At 41.7% G+C, this 25,123-nt stretch overlaps 1 protein-coding gene across 3 annotated transcripts in view; it reads left to right on the top strand.

Annotated features, from left to right (window-relative positions):
• Positions 1-6,897: 6,897 nt before the first annotated feature.
• Cttnbp2 (cortactin binding protein 2) overlaps positions 6,898-25,123 on the top strand; it is a 147,399-nt gene continuing 129,173 nt past the window's right edge. For all 3 annotated transcript variants that reach the window (XM_029478378.1, XM_021164810.2, XM_029478376.1), the window contains exons 1-2: positions 6,898-7,107; positions 19,476-19,583. Coding sequence is in view for 2 of the 3 variants with exons in the window: in XM_021164810.2 (XP_021020469.1) it covers positions 7,027-7,107; positions 19,476-19,583 (189 nt within the window). In the remaining variant the exon portion in view is untranslated. The remainder of the gene's footprint in view (positions 7,108-19,475; positions 19,584-25,123) is intronic.

Here is a 25,123-nt window from a genome sequence, read left to right as displayed (position 1 = left end):
TGCTGTGAACAGACACCATAACCAAGGCAACTCTTATAAGGAAAACATTTCCTTGGGGCTGGCTTACAGATTCAGAGGTTTAGTCCATTATCATCAAGGTGAGAAGCATGACAGCATCCAGGCAGACATTGTACAGGAGAAGCTGAGAGTTCAGCATGCTCATCTGAAGGCCCCTGGGAAAAGACTGGCTCTCACAACATGGCTAGGAGGAGGATCTCATTACCCACGCCCACAGCGACACACTTCCTTCAACAAGGCCACACCTCCTCTAACAAGTCCACACCTCCTAATAATGACAATCCTTGGGGCAAGCATATTCAGACGACCAAAATATTAAAGGAAAGAAAAAGTAGTGGTATAATTCTATATTTCAACTAAATTGATTCTTCAGACATGAATGCTTAAATTGATAAATAATACATACTGGGTGATGATAATATCATGATAAAAGGGCATTCCATTTCCATAAGCAAATATGTATATTATATTGTTAACATAAGACATTTTCAGTAGGAAAATCTTGATTTCCAGGTGTAAGTTTCATTAGCCTACAAATGAATTCATTTCCCTCAGAATCTAGTAATACCAATGCCTTTTTTCCCCTTTCAATTCTCAATTCATAAATATAATTAAGCCTTCAATTCTATCTATGACATTGTTTCATAAATATTATGAATTAAACTGTATCTTGTATTCATTGGTTACTCAACTTCCATATGAATATTTATGCTATTTTCTCTCAAATAATACCATCATATTCCAAATGCTTTAAAATGAACACAATAAATACTAACTTTAACTGCTTTGGCTTTTTGTTTGTTTGTTTTTGTTTTTGCTTTCTATCTTGAATGATAAAAGTAAATATTGCTAACAATTGAGACTTGGGGTAATGTGAGGTGACATTTATGTCTCAAAAATACAATGTATTAGAAATTCCATTAACTACAAATACACGGTTTGTGCTTTTCTAGAGAGTACAAAGGTATCGATTCACTTCACTTATATGTGGAACTTTGTGTCTGTAACTTAAGCAAGTCCTAACCATGTCAAGCATAAGTGCTTTCTGCATAATTACTAAGACTGAGACGCATCATCTTTAGCTTCTTTTTAAAGTCTTTGAACACTGAACTTGCTTTTGTATTGAATAGAACATATCCAGCATTAAAGGGAAATTTTAAGGTTTAGTTTTATAATGGGCTCTGCACTTCTAATCAAAGACAGGAAAGGTCAGGTCTCACAACCTATTTATATAGTTTTAAAACTTTCTAAGAAAAATACAGCTCTGCTATAATTAATGCCTAACAGTATAAACACTTCTGCCTTCACCGTTGCCTAGTAACTGTATACTGCAAGCCTGTGGGGTGGCTAAAGAGGCTGAACAAGTGGTCTAGCTCAGTTCCATTTCCAATTCAGATGGCTGAGGGGCAGCTGTAGGCCAGATCCTTTTGTTAAAACTGTTCTTCCCCACAATGATTTTGCACTCAAACATCCTTGTACACCACAACTTATGCTTGTAAGTGATTTCTGCAGGTAGGAATGGAAACCAGAAAGTAATGATGGAGAAGAATTTAATAGAATGGGTCCAACTCTACCTGGGTTTTCTATACTAGTCCTGCTGTCTATTAGAGGGACTCAACCAGGGGATGATATTCTTAAAACCTCTTTATATCTATACTTCTTCAGTAAAATCTCATATCTGAGATGGGTGTGAGGCTTATACCTGTAATCTCAGCCTTTGAGATGCTGAGGAAGGAGAATCAGGAATTCAAAACCAACCTGAGTTGGAAGCCAATTTGTAGAGGAATTTTAATCCAGCAATGTTGCTGCTCTAGCAAGGGATCGAATCCAATGATATGATCTGTCCAGAAACCAGACATGCCCTAGATTACAATATTATCTAGCTGAAATACACATGCCCTTAGTACACACCTTTAATTATTAACAATAAAGGCAAGGTTAGTTTGTAGAAGGAAACAGCCATGTTTGAAAGTGACAGCTAGTTGAGGGGCAGACAAAGTGATGAATTGAGAGAAAGATTTGATAGAATGAGTCAGATAAGATATGCTGAACTCTGATGAGAATACTTGATCAGATAGAATACTTAAGAGCAGCTCAGGAAGAGAGAAAGGGAGACACAGGTATGTGACATGTGGTGGGTGGTGACAGTTTTACAGGGACAGTTTTACAGACAGAACAACCTAGACACAGGTGAGCACAGAATGAGTCAGAGGATGAGAAGGAGCCAGAAGATTAGAACATATTGCCTAAGTTAGTATGAGGCCAGGCAGAGCAATTCAGTCAGAAACCAAGGGAAGCCAGATTGAATCAGTCAGCTTGGAAGATTAGATTATACAAAGGATAGAAGCTTCCAGGCCTAGGGCTGGGGATAGTAAAAACAAAGAAGTAAATGCTCTGGTCTCGGCCCAAACTGTGTGTTCACACAGCTCTCATCTTATCACTTCATCTGAGGAAACAAAAGGGGCATTTGAACCAGTTTGAGTAACACAGTTGGACCCCATCTCCAAAGGAAGACAAATAAACTACTACCCACCTCCCCCCAAACCCTGGTATTTGGATACCACTTTGATAATTAAGTGGTTCCCAGATGCAGATTCTGATAAAAGATGGCATGATGGCTAGTCGTTGTTGTCAACTTAACTATATCTGGAATCATCTAGAATCCAAGCAGCTGGGCATGCCTATAAGAGACTTTCTTGATTAGATCCCAATCACACCCTAAACCTGGGCTACGGATTCTGGTTCTAGCCCACATAAAAGGACAGGGGAAAAGGAAGATTTTGCTGTTTGCCTGCTTGCTCTTACTTTTGCTGGCAAGTTCATCTACTCTGTTACTGAGACTTTTCTGCTGGTGCTAGAACCTACTTCTTAGAAATTCCAGAGTAGACTGAAGACTGGCACTTCTCTGGGAATCCTCAACATCAGCTTGGGAGTGCTGAGATATCCCATTTTGTAAACTGAACAACTACCATATTCTTTGCCTTTCAGTCAGGAGACAGTCATTGTTGAACTACCTGGACCACCGTATATATGCAAGCCACTCTAATAAATCCGATTAGATAGGTGTGTGTTATTCATTCTTATTTTTTCCACGTGTGAGAGGTTTATTGAGAGGGAGAGAGAACGGAGGGAAGAGGTGGTGACAGAAAGAGAAGCGGGGGAAAAAAAGAGTGCGTTATTCATTCTGTTCTGTTCCTTTAGAGAACCCTAACTAAATACAGATGGTATTTAAAGGGAGTGGGGTGATTACAAGGTTGCAGGTGATTTGCATTTGGCTTTGACTTGCTTCCTTCATAACAGATTTAATTTCCTAATTAAATTTTACTTTAGCTTAGGTAAAATTAGTTTGCATTTCCTTGGCACACACCAACTACAGTTGGTGAGGAGGGCTTCCAAATCCATAGATTGTTGACGAGAATGGCTAACGAGATTCACATTACATTTACTGAACAAACCCCACATAGAGACTCCAGTACCTGCAGATAATGACACGTTATCTATGAAGGATGGCAGTCAGGCCATATGAAAAACCATTTCTGGCAAATCAAGACCTTAGATGGGGTGCTGGGGGCTAGCATACATTCTTTCTTCCAGAACTCCCGAAGTTAAGATTTGGGGCTCCCTATGTTGGCCACTTCATTCAGACAGAAATAAGTGTGGGAAGGGACCACTTCCATTGTATAACTATAGTCTTTGGGGTGTAGTCAGAAATGATTTGTTACTTGGTAATTTTGTCATTTGGCAAAGCTAAGGCATGATAGCATATGGTTTGCTCTCTGGAATTATCATAAATATCATTTGACTGAAGTAAAGGATTCTCTTCCATGGGGCTGGTTTTAGAACATGCATATGCTCCTTTATCTTTTCACATGGAAGGAAACCTCCCCTTGCATCACGATGTGTAAGTCTCTGAGTTCTTGGCTTTGTGGCTCGGAGGATGTGGCTGGGGAGGCCAAGAATGGGTTTAATCAGGAAACTGCTTGGTTTCCCAACCACTGTCTCCATTCCTAGCCTCCACAACTCATTTCTCTGATCTTAAAAGAAACCTTTAAAGAGAATCCTATAACTCAATATGAATACCTCTCTCCCTCTCTCCCTCTCTCCCTCTCTCCCTCTCTCCCTCTCTCCCTCTCTCTCTCTCTCCCTCTCTCCCACAGTTTGCTAATCAATAAACCTCAGGTTATTTTGTCAGGAATATACCATCTATTTACAAAGAAAAAAATAATCCAAATATTAGGGTTTGGCTGTTTTTCTCCCCAATATATTCAGTATCTCTCCTTCCATTTTAATGCAAATCAGAATCTATGGGTTAAGAACCTGGTTCCTCTCTACAATAGCAATTTCCCCCCTCTTCTGGTTGCAGCTTCTTTCTTCTACCTGCCTTTCAGAATTTTTCATTCTGGCCCTGGAATGTCTTTCAAGGTTATGATTACTGAGCAGTTTAATGAAGTGTTAAAGAGTTGTATTCTGGAGTGACCACGTCATTATCCTTTCAGATCTGTTTGCTTTAATTGCAGTAGAGACTGGCTTTGGGTAGAAGGAGTTAATTTACAATAGCCTTGGAAGCTACTGGGAGCTATGGAGAGAATTTAAAGCAAGTGTCCTCCAGTAGAGAGGCAGCTCCAGGCCAGACCACTGGAGTGGGAGTTAACCCTCCTCCTTTGCTGCAACTGCAGGATGTTCAGCCAGTTCATAGCAGTGACAGATTTAGGATAGAAGCAAAAGGCTTCTCTTTCCCATAACCTGGGTTTTGACAGTTAAAAATGTGCTCTACTTTGATTTTTATGCCTGTAGGTTTTTGTCTTTTTCTTTTCATTTACATACATACACATAAGCAAGAGGGGGGAAAAATACAGGAATTGACTCCTTTTTTTGACACATATCTGTTTGGGTTTTATTTAGAATGAAACCAAGCTGTTTCTTTCCAATGATGCAGTTAAATTTTTAACGTTATTATAAAATATCTTCAAATAAATGAGGCATTTAAAAATTGAGCTGCAAGCCTAAGAACATATCTACTTCCGAGCAATAAGGAGTTTTAGATACCTGTCCTTAATTCCTAAATGAAATATATTATTTTTTCCTCCTGCCTCTCCCTAGAAGTGTGCCAGGTAATTTTTTGAGTAATATTTCAGCATCGGTATTAAGAAAACTAATGTAGCCGGGCGTGGTGGTGCACGCCTTTAATCCCAGCACTCGGGAGGCAGAGGCAGGCGGATTTCTGAGTTCGAGGCCAGCCTGGTCTACAAAGTGAGTTCCAGGACGGCCAGGGCTACACAGAGAAACCCTGTCTCGAAAAACCAAAAAAAAAAAAAAAAAAAAAGAAAACTAATGTACAAAAACAGGTTTTGAAAAATAAAAACAAAAACAGGAAATATCCTTGCTTTTAATCTTAACTATTTACAATCAGTTCAAAATCTTTTACAGTCATGTGCTTTCCTTTCATCTTAGAAGTCTAGATAGTCTCATATTGAGCAGTTTCAAGAGAGCAGTAGACCAAATGAAAGCAAGTGGTGTGATGACCAAGACAGAGTACTTATGAGCCACAGGCTGAGGAAATCAGCCAACAGTAAACAAAGGAAACTCTGTGCCTAGGGTAACTTGCAAGTGGTTCCTAAGCTCTGACCCTTAACCTCAGGGCTCCAGGTGTGTTTCCTGGACCGCTCTTTCTAGGGGGGAACTTTCTAGATTTTGTTGACCGATTCCTTTCAACGTCTTTGTAGAAAATATTTTCTTTGATTTCTGTCAATATTCGGATCCAGTTCGGAAAGTGAACAGTTAAGGTGTCAGGTCCTGTCAATGGGAGCAGGCTGGGATCTTGTTGTTTCATCTTTTTATTTGTTTGTTTGTTTGCTTGCTTGCTTGTTTAAAAGGCTACACTCCATGTACTGAACATTCCAGTCACCCACCTTCCAGAATATCCAGCGTGGGATTGGATGGTGCGTTGATTTGGCTTTAGGGAGACAGAGTTTGAATGCCTCCATTTGATTATGCGCTTTCAGTGCACAAAATAAAAAAAAAAAAAAATTAGCGATCTGAAGATTTGGGGAGGTCTTTGCCATAAGGTCTCAATAAGGTGATAGATTTTCAGATTCTGGGACTTGGCAGGAAAGGATAAGAACAGAATTAGAGGCAGGAGAGGGGGAGATTAATTGCTTGGGCCTAACTCATTCATATAAACTCCAGCCATGCATTTCCATATAATCATTTTTGACAAAGGTCTGTGTGTGTATCCTTGTGTCCTCACCTGTACGAAAGAAACTCCTGTTCTCTCAAAAGTAGTAAGACATCACTGGATACCTGGTGATTTTTCAGAACAGACCTCAGGCTTGGGGGTGGGTGGTGGTGGGAGATTCCACCTTCTTTGAAAACAAAACCGAGCAGATAGGTACCCGCGGAGGAAGGGCGCTAAAAACAGCTGGACAGGGACTTTTAGCTGTGAGTTCAGACTTTCAGGGGATGGTTTGAGAGAGGACTAGCATCGAAGACGCGATAAAACAAAGCCGGGTGTACAAACCAAGAGGATAGACGTGTCCAGGCGACAGGGGCTGGCAAATATTAAGAAAGGCACCTCATTGGAGCTAGTGGAAGTGAAGGACAGTTGCTCAATTTTAGATTTCACATCCAGGAGTCTGGCCTCCAGATCGGCTTGTGCTCCACTGCCGAAGCAAAGATTTTGGCCAGCCCATCGCCTCGAGGGAGGAAGCTTGCTTTCTTTTGCATCCCCGGGTGTTTGTCTCCTCGACACCAGCGCGAGGCCGCGCATCTCTGGTGCTGGTTCTTGGTCCGGTGGGAGCGACTGGGCTAGCGGGTGGGCGGGGCGCCGCGTCTCCAGCGCGCACAGGGTTAAGCGGCAGGGGCGGTGCGGAGAGGCGGGAGGGGGCGGCCGAGCTCCCGGGCTGAGAGCGCGGCGGCCACAGCCAGCAGCGGGTTAAGTACCGCCCGCGCCGAGAGAGCTGAACCCCGCCGCCGCTCCGAGCTCGCATTCGGATCCGCTAGAGCAGGAAGATGGCGACGGACAGCGCGAGCTGCGAGCCCGACTTGTCCCGCACCCCGGGTGACACGGAGGGGGCCACGGCGGAGGCGGCGGTAACCGAGTTCCCTGGGCGCGGGGAACCGCGTAGACGCGGGCTGGGGGTGGTGCCAGGGTCCCCACTGGACACCCCCTAGGGGTGCCCCGTCCTTTCCTGGGATGCCTTGTCTTTCTCTGGGGTGCTCCCTTAACTCCCCGAGGTGTCCCTTCCCAAGGGTTTCCCTTCCTTCTCCGGGATATCCCCTCTCTCCTGTTCCTCTTCCTTTGATTACCCATTCCTTCCCCGGGGTGTGCCCTTCGTGTGTCCCTTCCCCGGAGTGTCCCCAGGGCCAGAAGCGGGCTCAAGTGGGGAAACGCCAGCTCCCACCCCCGGGTACTAGGGGCCTGTCGGTCCTTCTGGACACCACACGCGTCCCTGGTGACCCCTTTGCTCACTCGCGGGGTATCTCAGTCTCCATTGTTCACCTCTCCGGGGTGCGGAGCGAAGCCAGTCTCGGGGTGCCTGACACCTCTCAGGGGACCTGGGGTAGCAGAGGCGGGAAGGTGAACCATCGCTAGGCAGGTGTGGGGATGCTCTTTGTGTGTGTGTGTGGGGGGGGGGGCTCATGTGTCTTGGGGAGACTGGTGAGAGAGGCCCCGGTAGCGCCTGCACTTTGGGTACTAGCTGACTGCCACTCGCCCAGTCATCTGTAGGGACCTTCTTCCCTAGCTAAAGCGGGATTGAACTGGGTCTTCTGAACCTGGTGTCAAAACATTTTTCCCTTTTCCTGGCGTCTTGACTTGCTTAGGCTCCTACCTGCTCTCTTCTTTGATACTCTGAATGTCTGCATGCACAGACATTCTCTTCTTACCCTGCTGGGGGGTCTTGACCCACAAAGCCAGGTTGGAAAATATTTGCAGGTTGAGGAAGCAGCTCTTGCTAAAGCTGCAAAGATCTGCAAAGAAAGACAGGTCTGGGAGCGCCTCCCACTCTTGGCCAAATCCAGCAGCTCTTTCGGAGGATTCCAAGTGGGACTGAGTGAGCTGATTGCATGGACAACCCCTCGGTGTCTTCCACCCCCAGATCCAAATCCGGGTCTGGGCAGCAGAGGGCAGGAACAGATGTAAACAACCTGAGCTGTTGAATTTCCTCCCACCTCTGGCTTGGAAAGGGAAAGAAAAGATGTGGAGGAAGGTACTAGGGGTGATAGCTGCAAAAAGCAGAACGCAAGAGAGGAGGGAAGGGAAGGGGCACCACTAATCCCCATCGTGAAAGTGGAAGAATCTGGGCTTGGGGAGCTTTGGGGGGGGGGAATTGAGTTTTCCATTCTTTGCTAGTAAGAACTTTAAAGATATTTCGAATGAAGCCTTTCGCTTATGAGCTACTTCCTTTTGGTGACATCGGAGAAAGGGTCTATCAAAACAAGTCCTCTGGGAGTTGAAATTATCGACTGTCCTGTTCTCCACGAGGAGGAGGGGGAAGTGGAGGTGTGGGAGAACTCTCTTCTCCCCAAGGAAGATGGATATTTTGTTTAATCTACTTAGAAAATACCCCTTTGTGCCCGCAAGATATTTCAAGCACAAGATAAACCAACGCCAGCACGTGCTTTGTGATGTGTGATGTATAGGACTGTAAACAAAATTGCATGGTCAGGAAGACTTTTGTTCCAACAAGGTCAGTGTTCCCCGTCAAGTGGTTAGAAATGTCAGGAGCCTAATTCAAATGCGGATAAATTAGCAGCTGGATGATTTGATTCTTGTTAAGTCAAGAAAAAAAAAAATCTCCTGGAAAGAACCTTCTTCATGATTCCCACGGGACCCTGTAGGCTTCCAGCCTGCAAACAGTACTTACTGTTTTTGTAAACGTAACTGTTTACTTTAAGGAAAAATGTTACTTTTATTCTGTAAAATTGGAATATATATATATATATATTTACAAGAAGTTTGCACTTGAAAAAAGAGCTCTTAACATTAGCTACTTGAGTAAACTGGTCTTTATTTATTTATTTATTTATTTCGAGGCAGGATCACATGAAGCTAAAGCTTACCATGAACTCCTCCTCGTAAAGTGCTAGAATTAGAGGCCCTAACCACCCCCAACCCCCTCCTCCACCCCAATTAATTCTGTTTGTCATGCTTGCTTTTCATCTAATGGTTAAAAATTAAATCTATATTTTGCTTTTTGCCAACAAAAAACTTTATATATATATATATATATATATATATATATATACACACACACACACACACACACACACACACACATTTGGCAGAATTAGGCTAGTGAAGTCTCAAAGCCATTGGCTATTTTTGAAAGTGCATGTTTTCAGAGGGTTTTTTTTTTTTTTCCTATTTAGATTGTTGCTTAGGAACTGGCTTAATTTATAGTTTGCAGTTTAATACAATTTCCAGTGGAATGTTTTAAATTTAGTTTGTTATCCTTGTGCTTCGTTGTTTAAATCCTGAAAGCACCCGGAGCTAACAGCTACATTATTCAGTAGGATCGTATTAATAGTCTACGCTGTGATCCATGCTGGGAGCCTGGGTTATTTTCAGTACCTCAGCCAAATGCGATGACTTTTATAGGCCATATTGCTATTTCTGCTCAGAATGTAACTCTTTCTGGTAGGCAGTATGGAAAGCAGAATCTGCTTTGTATTGTCACTGTGGAATTTGGGAGTAAGAAAAAAATGGAGATCCGTTTAAAGCTGTATTTGGGGAGGTAACCAGTGCCTCCACCCCAGGACTTCTGGATTAGCTGATATGCAAAGCTTAGGTGTAGATGTTGCCATGAGGGTGGCAATTACAAGGAATACCTTGGCATCGTGTTTTTTTGGTTAAAAAACACATCAGTGTTAAACTTTTACATCTGGCACCTTGAAAATTTTGTTTTCTAGGTGACAATATTGAACAAAAATGCAATAAAAGGGGCCTTCTTAGCTAGTTTTGGTTTTTTACTTTTCACAAAATGAAATCATAGTTTTATAGTAGCCGGGGAATGTTGAAAGTTTGATAGAATAATTTAAAAGGGAAATGACGTGAACTCAGCACACGTCACTCATCTGTCACGAAGGTGATAACATCGTGGGTGGGTAGCATCTTTGCTGCCTTTGACTCGTTAAAGCAGGACTATGGTAAACTCTGCAGTACACAGAGGAGTCAAACAAAGACAGGCATAAAAAATGTGGATAGACGGTTTAGGACTGACAATAAGAGAGAGAGTTCCTACTGGAAGGATCTGGAAATGTTTTATGAAAGGCACTGGAGATAGCCCATGATGGAGGGCATGTGTACTGGGCCCTCAGAAAGATGATATGAATGGAGATGGCAGAAAATGGTGTGTACCCATGACGTTTCTTGAGTTTCCTCTGCAGGCATCCCATGCAAAGGTTCGCAAAGATGAGTAGAAAGATGTCACCATTTCAGCTATAGGTTTTAGAACGCAGCTTAGGTTTTGCAAAGTTTGAAAGTTAGGATGGAGGTATTTTTACATACATGTTACACTGTTGTTTTTTAAACAATGGCTTGCATATTTCTGTTTGCATCTGTTCTGTCTATTTTTACAGCAATTGGTGCTGCTGTTAAATTTCTCATAGGAGTAATTTTGTGTTGAAAAGCCATTTGTGGTTGAATCCATATGAAAGCTAAATTACCAGTTGGTTCTGTTCTTATGTGTTTCCCATAAGTTTATATGTTGACAAAACATTTTACAGCATTAGTGCTTCTTCAGCAAGAAAAGATAGCTGCTGTTGATCGTGTGACCATCAATGCTGTAGCCCGGGGAGAGTAGAAGCCTTTCAGGAGAGTTGTATGAGCTGATTTCTTAAATAAGGCTCATTAGAACCTCTCAGAATTCTTGATGTTGATCAGCTAATTGGAAAATATACTCTGTATTACAAGATAATAATGAAGATGCTGGCCTGTGGTTTATAATAGTAAACGCTGCAGATGTTTCAGGCCTTAAGTCAATAAACGGACTGACATTCTTCCTGCCTTTCTTCTTCAGTTATGAGCATTAGACATTATGGACAAGTGTTTTTTAACTGAGCTACATCTTCTGGCCTTTGAATTTCTGTTTTTAAACATCTGTTGCTTGCTGTAGGGTGGAGGGTTAGTATACATGCCATGGCTTACGTGTGCAGGTCAGAGGACAGCTTGGTAGAGTTGGTTCTCTCCTTCCATCTCTGGACTATGGGGATCATACTCATGTCATCAGGTTTGGGAGGCAAGTGCCTCTCCCTACTCAGCCATCTCACCAGCCCCATTTTTATGTCCATAGTTCCCTTTTCTAAGCTGTTCTTCTTAATGACATAACAATGCTTTCCAGAGTTCTGTTTTCAAAATTTGATTTTCAGTGTTTTTAGTTTATTTTTTGTTTTGTTTTATTTTGTTTTGTTTTTCGAGACAGGGTTTCTCTGTGTAGCCCTGGCTGTCCTGGAACCCACTCTGTAGACCAGGCTGGCCTCAAACTCAGAAATCTACCTGCCTCTGCCTCCTGAGTGCTGGGATTAAAGGTGTGCGCCACCACTACCTGGCTAGTTTTCTTTTCAGTCTCTTGTCTTCCTGTGATAACTGAGGCTGAGCATGGAATGGTCACATTGATGAACATAGTGCTCCCTTCCTGGACTTTTCCAACCTTAAAGTTAATGCCACATCACTCATTAGGATGGTGTCTTAGTTAGGGTTTTACTGCTGTGAACAGACACCATGACCAAGGCAAGTCTTATTTAAAAAAAAAAAAAAAAAGCCAACAACAACATTTACTTGGGGCTGGCTTACAGGTTCAGAGATTCAGTCCATTATCATCAAGGTGGGAGCATGGCAGCATCCAGGCTGTCATGGCGCAGGCAGAGCTGAGTGTTCTATATCTTCATCCAAAGGCTGCTAGTGGAAGACTGACTTCCAGGCAACTGGGGTGAGAGTCTTAAACCCACACCCACAGTGACACACCTACTCCAACAAGGTCACACCTATTCCAACAAGGCCACACCTCCAAATTGTGCCACTCCCTGGTCCAAGAATATACAAATTATCACAGATGGAGAGGAGGGAATGGTTGATAGATGAGAGACAAATTCCTAAAGGTTTGAGCCCAGGAAAAGATTGGACAGAAATGAAGAGATTAGTCAAGGCTTTAGAGTAGTGGACAGGCACATGGGATATGGTACTCGAATCCAGCTTCACACGTGCCTGGCAGAGACGGAGTCACTTCTCTGCCCAGGGCTCATAGATCTTGCCACCTCAGCTCACTGGGGAAGAGACTTAATTAGATTCCTCTCGACTAATTACCTATTGCAAGACTTATATTACATTTAAAAAGGCTTTGTCTTGGGCTAAAGTGATATTGTAGTCAATGAAGAGCTTGAAACTCACTTAAGAAAGCCCAGCGTGGTAATGTGAATTTACTTTAGGGAGGTAGAGACGAAGGGTTTCTTGGGCTTTGGCAGTCATGGCCAGCCAGGTTATCTGATTGGTGAGATTCAGAAAAATGCTGGAACCTGTCTGTACAAGCAAGGTGCCATCACTCATGGAGTGACTCCCAAGGTTGACCTTTGCTCTCCATATAGAAGAACACATTTATATTTATCTCCTCTCCCTCTCTCTCTCCCCATCCCTCTCTCCTTTCCTCCTTCCTCCCTTCTTCCCCACTTTCTGTCCAGAAGTTACTGTCCAGAGTGCAATGGCTATGGTAGCATTAATGGTGAAGTACTGCCCAGATTTTAGTTGTATCTATTTATTCTAAGTAACTTAGACAGAGACTACTAATGCTGTGTATAGCATGCTGTGGTTCATGTAGAAATAGTGATTTGACTCCAAAACTCTTCTCTTTTAGTAAATAACTAGGTTGGGGATCTATTTGAAGGCTATAGTGAATACAGTATTTATGGAGTGAGAACACAGTTGTAGTTGATTTTGTTCCAGCATTTCAACATTTCACCAAAAAGGCACCAAGATGATCCAAGGACCCAAGCACTTCTTCAAAAGGGCTTGGTCACTCCAAGACCATCATTTTTGCCTTCTAGGTCCTCGTTTATCTGAAAATCATCCCGTTGGCACTTGACACCTGCACATAATCAAGATGTATTATGTGGCGTGTTACAAACGTCTCTGTGGCACTCGTTAGATGTGGAAGGCTTCTCACTGAGGGGCTGATTCAAGCCTCCTGTTAGGCAGCATGGAAATCTGAGATCCGATGGAAAAGTACTTGCTTTTTGTTCTTGTTTTGTTAGTTTTTCTGAAATGGGGGTTCTTTTCTCTTCTCTGGAGAGAAAATGGACCACTTTTCTGTTTTCCCTTCAGTTTTCTTGTGGTTAAATTTAGCTATGCCCGTAGCCGGGTTCCCTTCCTGGCATTGTCTCATCACTGGTCCCTCCTCCCACACACAGTTGCTTGGCTAGTGTGAAAGTGTTCAGGCATTGCTGCCTGTCTTGAGGTACATGGTGGGCCCTGAGTTCTCACCAAGTCTCAAGGCCTTCCTTAGTCCCTTCCCTAGTGTAGGTTGCTCTCTGTGACTGACTAAAGGTGCCTCTGGAGTAGCCTGTCATGTTGTGTCTTAGTTGCTTCCGGAGCCAGAGCATGCTTTCTCTTTTGTAAGAGATCTGTTGGATGAAAGCATGAGAAGATGTGATATTCTTGCTGTCTTGACAGCAAGTAAGGATGGGGAGATGTTTCTAAAGATGAATTCATACTTTGGGGAAATGCACAAGGCAGGCTGTGATTAATTGCCACATGAGGAAATGCAGCAGACTGGATGGAAAGGGAAGGGAAAGATTTCTGCAGTCTACAAGAGCTTGCAAGCTTGAAGGTGGCCCTGTTTGCTGAAGAAAGATGAGACCCAAGGGGGCGGGGCAGTGAGAAAAGTGAGTTGAGGAAAGAAAAAGCAGGGGTGAGAGAGTCTCCCCCACTTCCCCTCTCCTTCCCTCTGCAACACACACACACACACACACACACACACACACACACACACACACAAACACACGTTTCTTTTCCTGTCTTTCTTTCTGTTGTTCTGACAGGATCTCACCGTAGCCCAAGCCAACTTGGCTTCAGGCTTTTAGCAACCTGCCTTCAGCTTCAGCTTAGGCCAAGGAATGAGCCACCACACCTGGGTATAATTTTTTGAATAGTTTGAAGTCCTGAGGGCCATATGCTTTTTATTTTTTTCCCTTGAGAATTCGTATAATTGTTTTAAATTCAGGCTCTAAATATTTAGAAAGTTGCACTTAATTTCTATTCATGTTAATACAGTCTTCAAGATTTGAAAGGTTCAAGGTATCTCATCAGTTTCCCTCTGTATGGCTCTTATTTGTCTTCAAAGAAACTCTTGCTTCCTTATAGAGATCTGAGTGCAGTTCGTTCTTAGTGTAAAGTATTAAACTAGGAAAAACACATTTCTGTAATTTTGAAGCAAAAATGCAAAATCAATTTTCCTCAAGTACTTCTCAAAGGCTTTTAGTCTCAAGGAAAAACAAGTAAGATTTCCTCAATCCATTAATACAGTTGCCCCCCCCCTCCCCGCCTTGGCACTTGAGAGCTAGAGATTTTAGAAACCATTAGTCTAGTAACCCCCCCCCCCATTTAGAGATTACTAAACCCAACATCCTCCTCTTACTTAGGAGAAGCCAGAGAGCCAAGCAGATAAACCCACTTGCCCTTCCAAATCTATCTCTTGCCTGGTCTTCAAGCCATTTGCTTTCTCAGATACCTTCCTACTTAAGCTTATAAAGGCATTGATTTCATGGAACTGGAGGGGAGCGGGGTGGGGAGGGGGGTTAGCTTAGTGTTGAAAGGAAGAGCCAAGCAAAATGACTGGCTGTGTGCTTGAGTCCATTTTTATTAAGGATCACTAAAATGACTGATGTGTTTGGGCAACTGTTTAAGGGACACTTCTGCCCCTGTAGCTCAGAATTTCCCTTGCAAGCTTTTTGTCGACTGTTACAGTTAGCGTCAGGTGTCAACTTGACACAAACCTATAGTCACTTGGGAAGGAATTGAGGAATTGGCTTGTGGCCATTTCTACATGGTATCTTCTTAACTGATAAATGATGTGGAAGGACATAGCCTGCAGTAGGAGGAACAATTAATAGACCTGTGGATGTAGTCTGTGTAAGAAAACTCGCTAACTGTAAACCTGACATCAAGCCAGTCAGCAGTTTCCTCCATGATAAACACACACTGTAAATTAATAGACATGACTTGGCATATCTCAAGGCAGATGTTTTCTGTTTGACCAGACTTTGGCAATTTTTAATTAACTTATTTATTTTACAATAGGTGTTCAGAACAGGAGATTTCCTGGATATGGTGACTTTTCTGACAAATGACCTCAGGACAGACAGGTTTCACCTTCTTGTTGTCAGTTTCATTATTATTTCCTTTGTGTCATTGTCATTGAAAGGATGTAGTCTGAACTTACTGTTTCTTTTGCATTTTTTTATTGAAAAATAAGTTCAGTAATAAGGCATATTTGAACTGTTTCTCTTGGTACTTGAGGGGACAGTCTTTTTGTTTTCTTCAGAGCTTTGAAGATCCTCAGGCTGTTATGTGAACAGCAATGTGTTCTGTCACCTGTCTACTTTTGAAAATTAGATTATCGTGGTTGTTTTAAAATAAATATCATAAGATGTAGGATAATTTAATTTAGTGAACCAAGATGCACCCCTTAGGGCTAATAGATTGTGTTTATAATCTCAGCTGCACAGAAGACTGAGGCAGGAGGATTGCAAGTTCAGGGTGAACATGGAATACAGAGTGACTTCAAGGCTCATCTTCCAAACTCAGCGAGACATTGTTTCAAGATAGAGAGTCAAAGGAGGCTTCGATAATATAGCTCAGTGGTAAAGCACTGGCTTAGCATGCATGCAGCCCTGAGTTCACCCCGAAAAAGTCAATGTGCTTCTCCCTTTCTTTTAAAGGAGGCTCTTAACATCAGTGTGTGTGTGTGTGTGTGTGTGTGTGTGTGTGTGTGTGTGTGTGTGTATTTTAATCAGCCTGCACAGGAACAAAGTTTTCTGGTGGCATTTTTGTTACCCCACACCCAACCCTCCTATGTGTCTGTCCCTGGCGTCCTCTGAGCTCGCTCACCTTTTTATTAAGAAGCAGCAGAGAACTGTTATCTTATGTGTACAATCATCAGAGTTTTTAGAGCTCTACCATGTTTTCGGTTCTTTCTTTGTCCCAGCTTCACTAGAGTGAGGGCAGAAGTGTCCGGTACTAGGAAATAGCCATGTGAATATAGTTTGGAATTTTATTAGTAAATCAAGCATTTAGTAATGTTTTACTGAGGAAACAGAGGTGGAGCTTGATGTAGTGGGAGAGAGATGGGTGGACGCATATGTGTTCAAAATAATAGATCACTTAATACTTGGTGGTAGAAGACAGATCTTTTTCCTTTTTCTCTCTTCCTTCCTTCCTTCCTTCCTTTCTTTTTTTCTCTCTTTTAACATTCTGTATGATACATTCGTGGTTCAGCAAGATCACTTGTAGTAGTGTTTTATGCCTTTAATGATTTCCCTTTTATTGACATGATATATAGAAACATAGAAGAGCTGGTTGCAGGTCACACACCATGATGCTGCCAATGGGAGCAGGGCAAGCTCTTAACATGACTCTCACCATGAATCAGAATCTCGGCACTGTCTTTTATAATTTATTAGTCCTTAAAGTAGAGTGCTTTGCTCATGAAGCTTCGGAGAAACAAGAACAATAAGACACACAATTAATTAAAGTCTTTAGAATGAGCAGCAGCAGCAGCATTAATAAAACATTATTCTCTAAAGCACCCAGGAATTGCAGTCTCAGAAGGGGAAAACCAGGATAAAAGTCTGTCTATCATCATAGTCAAGAAGCTGAGTTTATTGAACTTGGGTTGGTAGATTTAAAAAAAAAAAACAAAAACAAAACAAGACTTTTAGGCAGTACCCTGCTCTTCTCTACACAAAACATCTGGGTTATTAATAGCAATTGCTCACCTAAACTCTGTGCTCAATTTTATACATATATTCTTGGACAGACCTCAGAAGAAATGTACAAAGTAGGTGTTAGGATTTTCAATGTTAATGAGAAAGCCGATCACTTAATGAAGCGCTTCTCAAAGTACTCACCATCCTTCAACATCAGCAGCAACTTGTTAGACAAATTCAAACCCACCCCTTCCTTCATTAGTTCCAATTTTTAGGATTGGAGCCCTGCTTTATTTAAGACCAAGACTCAGGTGTTCTACCCACATGCTGAAGTTTGAGAACCATCGGATTATACAATCACCTGTGATAAACCTCTGTTTGTGGAACAGTTTCAGATTGTGTACTGGACTTTACCACTTAGTAGGAATATGTCTGCATAATGTCTTAATGGTGGTTTTCCAATGCTTCCATTTGTCAAAAGAAGCCATTTAGCTAGAGCTTTTTCTTTGAAAAGCTCTCTAGGTCCAGGCTCTTGCCACTGTAAATCATGGTTTTCTTCTTTAAAGGTTCCTTGGGAATGAGATATGACTGGTTCTAGTCATGTCTTGTGACAGTCCCTGAAGTCATGGGCTTTGCTGTGCTTGATCTTGTGTATTCTAGGGAAAGTCTCCTGTTAGATACTTAAATGCCAAACCCTTTCTCATTGGCTGACTGACAGAATGCACTCATTCAATGTGATGCTCACACTGGCCATTCTGGTGCTGTGTGCCACATGCACAGATAAGCCAGGCACAGGCACAGGCACAGCTGGTGCATCTGGTTTACTGTTTACTAGTTGCATGGTCTGTGTATGCTTTCTGACTCCTGAGTTGTAGTTTCCTCAACTGAAAATAGAGGTGTCCTGTGGATTACATTTTGTTCTTTGAGAATACCTTGGAAAACATTGAATGCTATATAAATGTGCAGTCAAGTTCTAGAGTGCCTTGAAGAACACCTTCTGAGCCCAGATGTCTGGAGATACAGTGATGAACTAGGTTATCTTTATTAGGTAGGGAATGAGTGGGTTTCTCACAAAGTGCAGGGACTATGGTGTTTGGCAGAGCACCTCATACTCTACACTCACTGAAACTCGGGCTAACATTCTGAGTGCTCCTCTCTCAGCTCCAGCTGCAGAAGATCTCCATGTAGAAGTCATAAACAACGAGGTTGGTAGTAAGGACAAGAATTTAGAGATAATGTTTATCTGTGAGAGCTAACAGAGAACTAGGAGGTAGTCACCAGGAACCATTGTAAAAGAAGAAATGATAGGGCTAGAAGAGTGTGGGGTATGAAAGAAGACTACCTTGGCCCTTGTACAGACTCCTCATTCTGTTCCCAAGTCTCTAAGAAGCCTTTTTCTCTACCCCTTGAACCATATCTCAACCTTTATAGAAGGGCAAGAAACTACATAGGTTTGTTTATTTATATCTGTAGCCTGGTTACAGTGTCACCTGATGACACATCAGGATAACTATATATCAGTGGTGGTTCAGGTTAATTAAAGTCATCTCTCTCTCTCTCTCTCTCTCTCTCTCTCTCTCTCTCTCTCTGTGTGTGTGTGTGTGTCTGTGTGTAAGAGATGACAATATGTTCCTTAGACAGGGGCCATTGTTTGTTTTTCTACTCTGGATTCTTGCCTATGGCATTGGAAACCTGAGAAAGCTCAAATATCTGACTTGAAGAGAAGACAGAGTTCTAAAACATTTAGTAAAATGTTCAGGTCTTCTAATGTAGGCTGAATGGGAGACAAAACTTTTCTTCATGGCCCAAGTAACACATCTGCAGGCCAGATTTGGGTATAGACAGCCAGCTGGTGGCCTCTGCTGTAGAATGTTCTGTAAACAAGGTCTGTTATTATTGGGTGCCCTGGAATTTATAATACCCTCCCAGGAGCCACTATGTCAGGGACCCTCCAAGGAATACATCTGTGTTTTCTTGTTACCCTCAAAATTAGCCCCCTACTCCCAATCCCAAGGCCAGGCCTGTTTTGATATAGACTTCAGAGCCTTTTAAATTTGTGCTGCATATGTTGGAGAGATTCTAAGTCCAGATGTTTGGGCAGTCAAACAACTATATCTCTTTTGAGGGGAGACTTGCAGAAATGGCATTACATGGTTTTCTCTCTCTAGGAGGTGGGTCTTGCACCCAGCTGCTGGATAGAAATGATCCATTGATCGTCCATGTCTATCCTTATTGTTCTCTTTTGAATACATGTACATTTATATATGAGTGGGTGGAATTTACATGAGTATACATGAATGTGGAGACCAGAGGACAATCGTAAATATCATTCTTCAGACATCGACCCCACCCCCTTTGTAAAGACATGGTCTCTTATTAGGCTAAAATTTATCAAGGCTAGACTGTTGAGCCAGTGAGCCCTGGGAACTGCCAGCTTCCCCTTCCAAGTATGTGAGATGTATATCCCAAAGCCATCGTTTCAGGATATCCATCCTTTTCAGGAAGGATGTTAGTGCTGATTCCAGTTTCAATTTGCCTTACAGAAAAAGGAGTTTGATGTGGACACGCTCAGCAAATCAGAGCTGCGGATGCTCCTTAGCGTGATGGAAGGTGAACTAGAAGCCAGAGACCTGGTGATTGAGGCCCTGAGGGTAAGAGCATTCTGGGGGTGTAGGGTACCACTAACATTTCTGAGGGGAGCAAGGGCAGAGCTACTTTCCCTCTTACTTTTCAAATCACTGGCATTTATGGTGTTAGATCAGGTTAATATATATTCCTCACTCAAAACATCAGCCTTAGCAAGACTGACAAACTGAAATCATTTGGTTGTTGAGATGATAGAAGTTGAAAATAAACCATTGAAAATGTGAGACTTGAGACATCACCATGTTAATGGGAATCCTTATATGTATTGAATATTTGACCCTTGGACATACAGTTTTAGAAAGTTAGTACTATGGTGTCTTGTATGTGCATGATAGCTGTGGGAGAAAATTAAGAGAATTATTTATAGAAATATTGCCGACAATCTATCTTTTTACTTCCCGTGTAGGTGATGATTTTCATTTTCAAAAGCTCAAGAGTTAAAATGAAAACGTTCATGTCTTCAAACTATTTTTACCTGAGTTTTCAAAAGCTTAAGAATATTGCTATAATAGCTTACAAAGAATGTCATTTGCCTCAGTTACATTTTCTTTTGGAAATAATGTTAAACTCTTGATGCAGTTTTCTGATTGGAGTTCTACATCTTCATTTGTTTTGGTCTATCATTTGGTTGTAGGTTTCAGTTTTGTTTTGTTATTTTTCCCTCTTCTATATCCATTTGTATGGTAATTAGATATACCTTGGCTCTCAGTGTTTTGGCAGAGAGAATTGTAATCATTACATACAAAGCATGGGTTTATCTCATTTCACTAAAGATTATTTCCTTAAACTTCGTCCTAGGGACAAAGTTAAACATGTGAGTATCTGTAAAATGTCAGCTGATTGTTGCTTGTGACAAGAGCTTTTCCGGTGAAGAAGGGAGCTAGGGATGGTGGATGGTCACATAGGATGTGCAAGGGTGTACCCAGCTTTTCAGGGGCATACCCACCTGTACAGGGGTGAGAACTTGATCCTGAGTGGGAGTGGAAACAGCTCCTGAATTTCACATCTAGAAGTTGGCAGTAGGTATATTGTTTACCATCGGGTCCATGGCCAAGAGCAGTTTACTCATACAATGGGAGTTCAGTTGTATCATCCATGGGGCAGCACCAATGTGGGGATACAGCCTTTTAAATAAGGAGCTTTATTCAGTAGACAACAGCACAGTTTGGTTGTGAGTGTTGTCTGTCCTGTTCCACATTGAGAACATAGCACTAACACATGTGACTCTGTTACAGAATGCAGTCACCAAGTCACCTAACCCCTTAAAACCAAATGGAAATGCAGGTCTCCAGCTTGTCCTTGGGTGTTTTCCTATTCTGTGTTAAGGGAAACACGCACTGGCCCTGGGCAACTTCCCACTGCTTACACACACCATCGACGCTTAGCCGATTCTTTGTTTTTATGTTTTAAAAAGCACATGTGTTTTCTTTAATTGCAAATTCTCCAGTTGGAGGAGTACAAGTAAAGGTTCCTCAAGTATCAAGCATATATCGTCGATAGGCTCAGAGTTTGAGTTACAAGGAACCTTACATGGTTTAAACCCTACCCAAATCCTATTTCTCTAGCTTGTGCTTTGCTAACCTGCCATGGGCATTATGGGTAAATTGGAAGTTAAAGTAGGATGTATTAAAGTAAAAAGTAAAGAAATACAGGTAAAAATCTCAATTGATTATGACTTGCATTTCCTGTTCTCTAATAAAATTTACGGTAAGTGGAGGGAGCTTTTGGAGGAGTTGGGGGAGGGTAAACTGTAACCAGAATGTATGGAAAAAATTACTTTCAATAAAAGAAAAATAGAAAAAAATTATGAGTTTCCATTTAAGTTCATGCTCCCTGGAAGATATGGTGAGCTTATGGCCAGTTGCACCTATTTATAGCATTGCTGTAAAAGCACAGTTGCAAGAGATTCCTGATCCACGCCTACCAGCACGTTGACTCAGATGCAGGGAGATGGGTTTACTGAAATGGTGAATGACTTCTGGTTAAGTTCCCCAAACAAAAGTGCATGTTCTGCCAGGCCCTGTGGTGCATGCTGATGATGGAGCTCACACTGGGGAGGCAGAGGCAAGGAGAACAGCTTAAGTTCAAAACAAGTGTGCTCTCCATAGCAAGGCCTCAAGTCAAACACAATGAAGCAAACAGAAAGAAAGAACAGAAGAACGAATACACATTTACATGGGAATTGAATCTCTAGAAAATTCAGGGTTTTTAAAAATAATTTAAATAAGTTGTTTACTGATGAAAAGGAACTCCTCTTTTGTCTCAAAATGGTCATGCTGAAAGTTCTAAAGAGAGGAATAAACTGGGGGACATTTAAAAGTTTGAAGAAGACTTGAAAAATTGCTGGAGGCAGGCAGATCTCAAGAGTTCAAGGCCAGCCTGGTCTCTATATGCGTTCCAACACACAGAGAGAAGCCTCGTCTTGAAGAACCAAAGAAGAAAATAAAAGAAGAAAACCAAGATCATAGATGTGTGACTGACTCTTCTCTCTGCCTCTTAAGAGCCAGTTAACGAGAAAACAAAAAACGTTCTGCCCTGCTTCAGCATAGCCCGTGGAGAAGTGCTGGCTGAGAACAGTCTCCTGTGTTTAAAGATTGAAATCAAACAAACCGACAATGTGAAGCCCTAAGAGAGGAAGATGCATCCAGGACCACACATGGGCTTACACAGGAGCCTTTCTTGTCACACAGACGCTGTATGGAATTCGGCATGTGAGATCTTCTTAAAAGCTTTCTTAACAAAATGATGTTTATGATTTATTTAAATATTTAGAGATCTGGTTTAAAGAGCGGGTACTAATGGAATTCTCACATACCTGTGGTACCCAGAATAGACTCGAGTGCCAGGATTTACTATTGTACTAGTCAAATATTTACTTGGGTCCAAATGTGTCTTCCAGTTGCTGTTTCCTTCACTGTGGAGCAGAACGTGACTTACTAGCCAATTAATGCCACAAACAGAAACTGAGAAGAAAAGATGTGGAGAATTTTATTTCATATTAGTAGATAAACTTATCTATAAATTAAGAACCAAAACCTCTTTAAGCAGTAACCAGTAGCGCATGTATCTGCAAATAAAGAATTTTTTAAGTTAAAAAAATGTACTTGAGCTTAATAATTGAAATAAGGGATAACTAATTTGTACCTTGAACTGTATTAGATTTGCAAGTGACTTTATTGTGAAGCACCCAAATTCTTTCGAATTTAAAAATGTGTTTCAAACCAAGCTGTCTCACTTTCTAAATCACATGATCCTCCTAGTTGTTTTGACTTTCAAGTTATAAAGATTTCATTGATCATTAGGTAGGGAGCAATAGACTTTTCAGAAGAGTCCACAAATATAAGTTTGGCAAGACAGATTATAATGTGTATCTTGGCATTTTTTTTTGATGCTTTTCTTTTTAAGAGAAAAACTACTTTCCATATAAAATGTCCATAGCTTTATAACTTAAAAGTTTTGTAAACAATAATCTTCGACCTGGTTTTGCTCTATAGGCCAAGATGGCTGTGAACTTGTATTCCCCCCCTGCCTCAGCCGCCTGGGTGCTAGGACTGCAAGCCAGTACCACCATGCCCACTTCTAGGAATGACCTTTTCTGTTAAGAAGAAAATTGAATTTTAGAAAGGGCAGCCTAAGCCAGGCAGTGGTGGCTCACGCCTTTAATTCTAGCACTTGGGAGGCAGAGGCAGGTGGATTTCTGAGTTCAAGGTCAGCCTGGTCTACAGAGTGAGCTCCAGGACAGCCAGGGCTACACAGAGAAACCCTGTCTCAATTCCACCCCCCTCCCCCAAAATACTAAATTTAAAAAAAAAAAAAAAAAGAGCAGCCTTGACTATTGACATCGTAGGTGTAGGTTGTCTGTATGCCTCTTTCCCCTTTCCTTAAGTGTGATAAATGAAATTGACTGTACTAAGGCTAGCAAATCCTCCTCTTAAACGTTATAAATAGGCTAACTGTAGGGGGCAATGCTCAGTTATTTGCATCAGAATTTTAAAAACCTTGATCATTTTATCATTTATTTATATAAAATGCACTTTTAGGCTCTGGTAACCTAGGGGACTATCAAATGACATAAATGCCTATACAAGGGACAGTGTAAACAGCTGTATAGGAGAAGTCCCTTTCTCTCTCTCAGGGTTTTGAAGCTAAGTGGCAGGAGCTGGGAGCCAGCTCTTTGCTTAATCCCCCTCTAACTGCCAGGATTATTTGTTTCACTCCCCTCCTGAGGGACTTGGACTCCTCTGTGTGGCAGAAGCTTGGTTTTGGGCAGCTCCACATGCCAATGTATAGTAAGAGGAAAGGGAGGAAGTGAACTGCTAGCCACTTTAGCATGCAGCCCTTTTTGCATCACACTGGAGTTTCTGGAGTTGGACAGGGTGGTGAGTGCTTGTTAGTGCAGTGCAGGAGGCTGAGGCAAGAGGATTGAGAGCTTGAGGCCAGCTCCATGGTGAGACCCTACCAAAGATAAATAAAAACACATTCAATGAATACTTACTAAACAGTTCTTACCAAGCAGAAAGTGACGTTGGAGTTAGTTAAGGCGCATGAAGTAGAGACATAGCACAACAAACATATCAGAAAAGTGCTATATTCCCACTTTGTATATTTTAAAATAAATTCTTCCAAGTACTGCCATTTATGCCAGCCTTTGCTTTTTCTCGAACTGTCACAGAGCAGTGTTTAGTGTTTTTGTAGTTTGATCTACATTTTATAATCAAGGAAAACAAAAGCCTCATCTACTCATTGGGCTCTTAAGTGATATTACTTTAAACTTTAAGCTAAGGCAGATTTTTCTCAACCTCAGCACTGTTGCTATTTGGGACCAGATTCTCTTAAGGGGGGAGAAATTATCCAATATACTTCCCGGAGGTTAGCAGCATTCCACATTGGCCTTCCCCCAACCCATGCTTGCCAAGAGCATCGTCCACAGCTGCGATGATTAGGAGGGTCTACTCTGGGAGACACAATAGCTCCCAGGGCCTCAACACCATTCTAAAGTTGTGTTGACCACTAGAAATGTCACTTTAAAGACTTTAGTTGAAAGAAAAGCAAAGGCATGTGAGTACTCTACATAATTTGAGCCATTATGGTTCACTGGTTTCCTTGTGAAGTACTGACCATTTGAAGCTAAAGGTTAATCTGAAAATGCCCATTTTAATAAATTTTATGATCCTTTCCGAATATGTCACATATTTTACTATTTAAAATTGCAGTATAGGGTTTTTTTTTCCAGAACTTAAGTGCTTTTACTTTTCATAGTGAAGTATGCTTATGATTGTAATTCTCGGTATTGGAATTTTGATACAGAATATATGATACTGGGGAGTTAGCTCAGAGCTTCTCACAGAATAAGTAGGTGCCCACCCTTCCACTGATCTGGGTCCCTAGTGCCAGACAGAACTGATGTGTTCTGCTCTGGTTTTTTTTTTTTTTTTTTTTTTTTTTTTTTTCTGCATATTTTCTTTTCTTTTTTTTTTAATTTTTTATTAGGTATTTTCCTCATTTACATTATATTTTTTCATACATACACAAAGAAAACACTCTC

Source organism: Mus caroli, chromosome 6, assembly GCF_900094665.2.
Source record: "Mus caroli chromosome 6, CAROLI_EIJ_v1.1, whole genome shotgun sequence".
In the NCBI taxonomy this organism is placed as follows: Eukaryota; Metazoa; Chordata; class Mammalia; order Rodentia; family Muridae; genus Mus; species Mus caroli.
The sequence above is the reverse complement of the archived record's forward strand: the minus strand, read 5'-3'. Positions and strand labels throughout refer to the sequence as shown.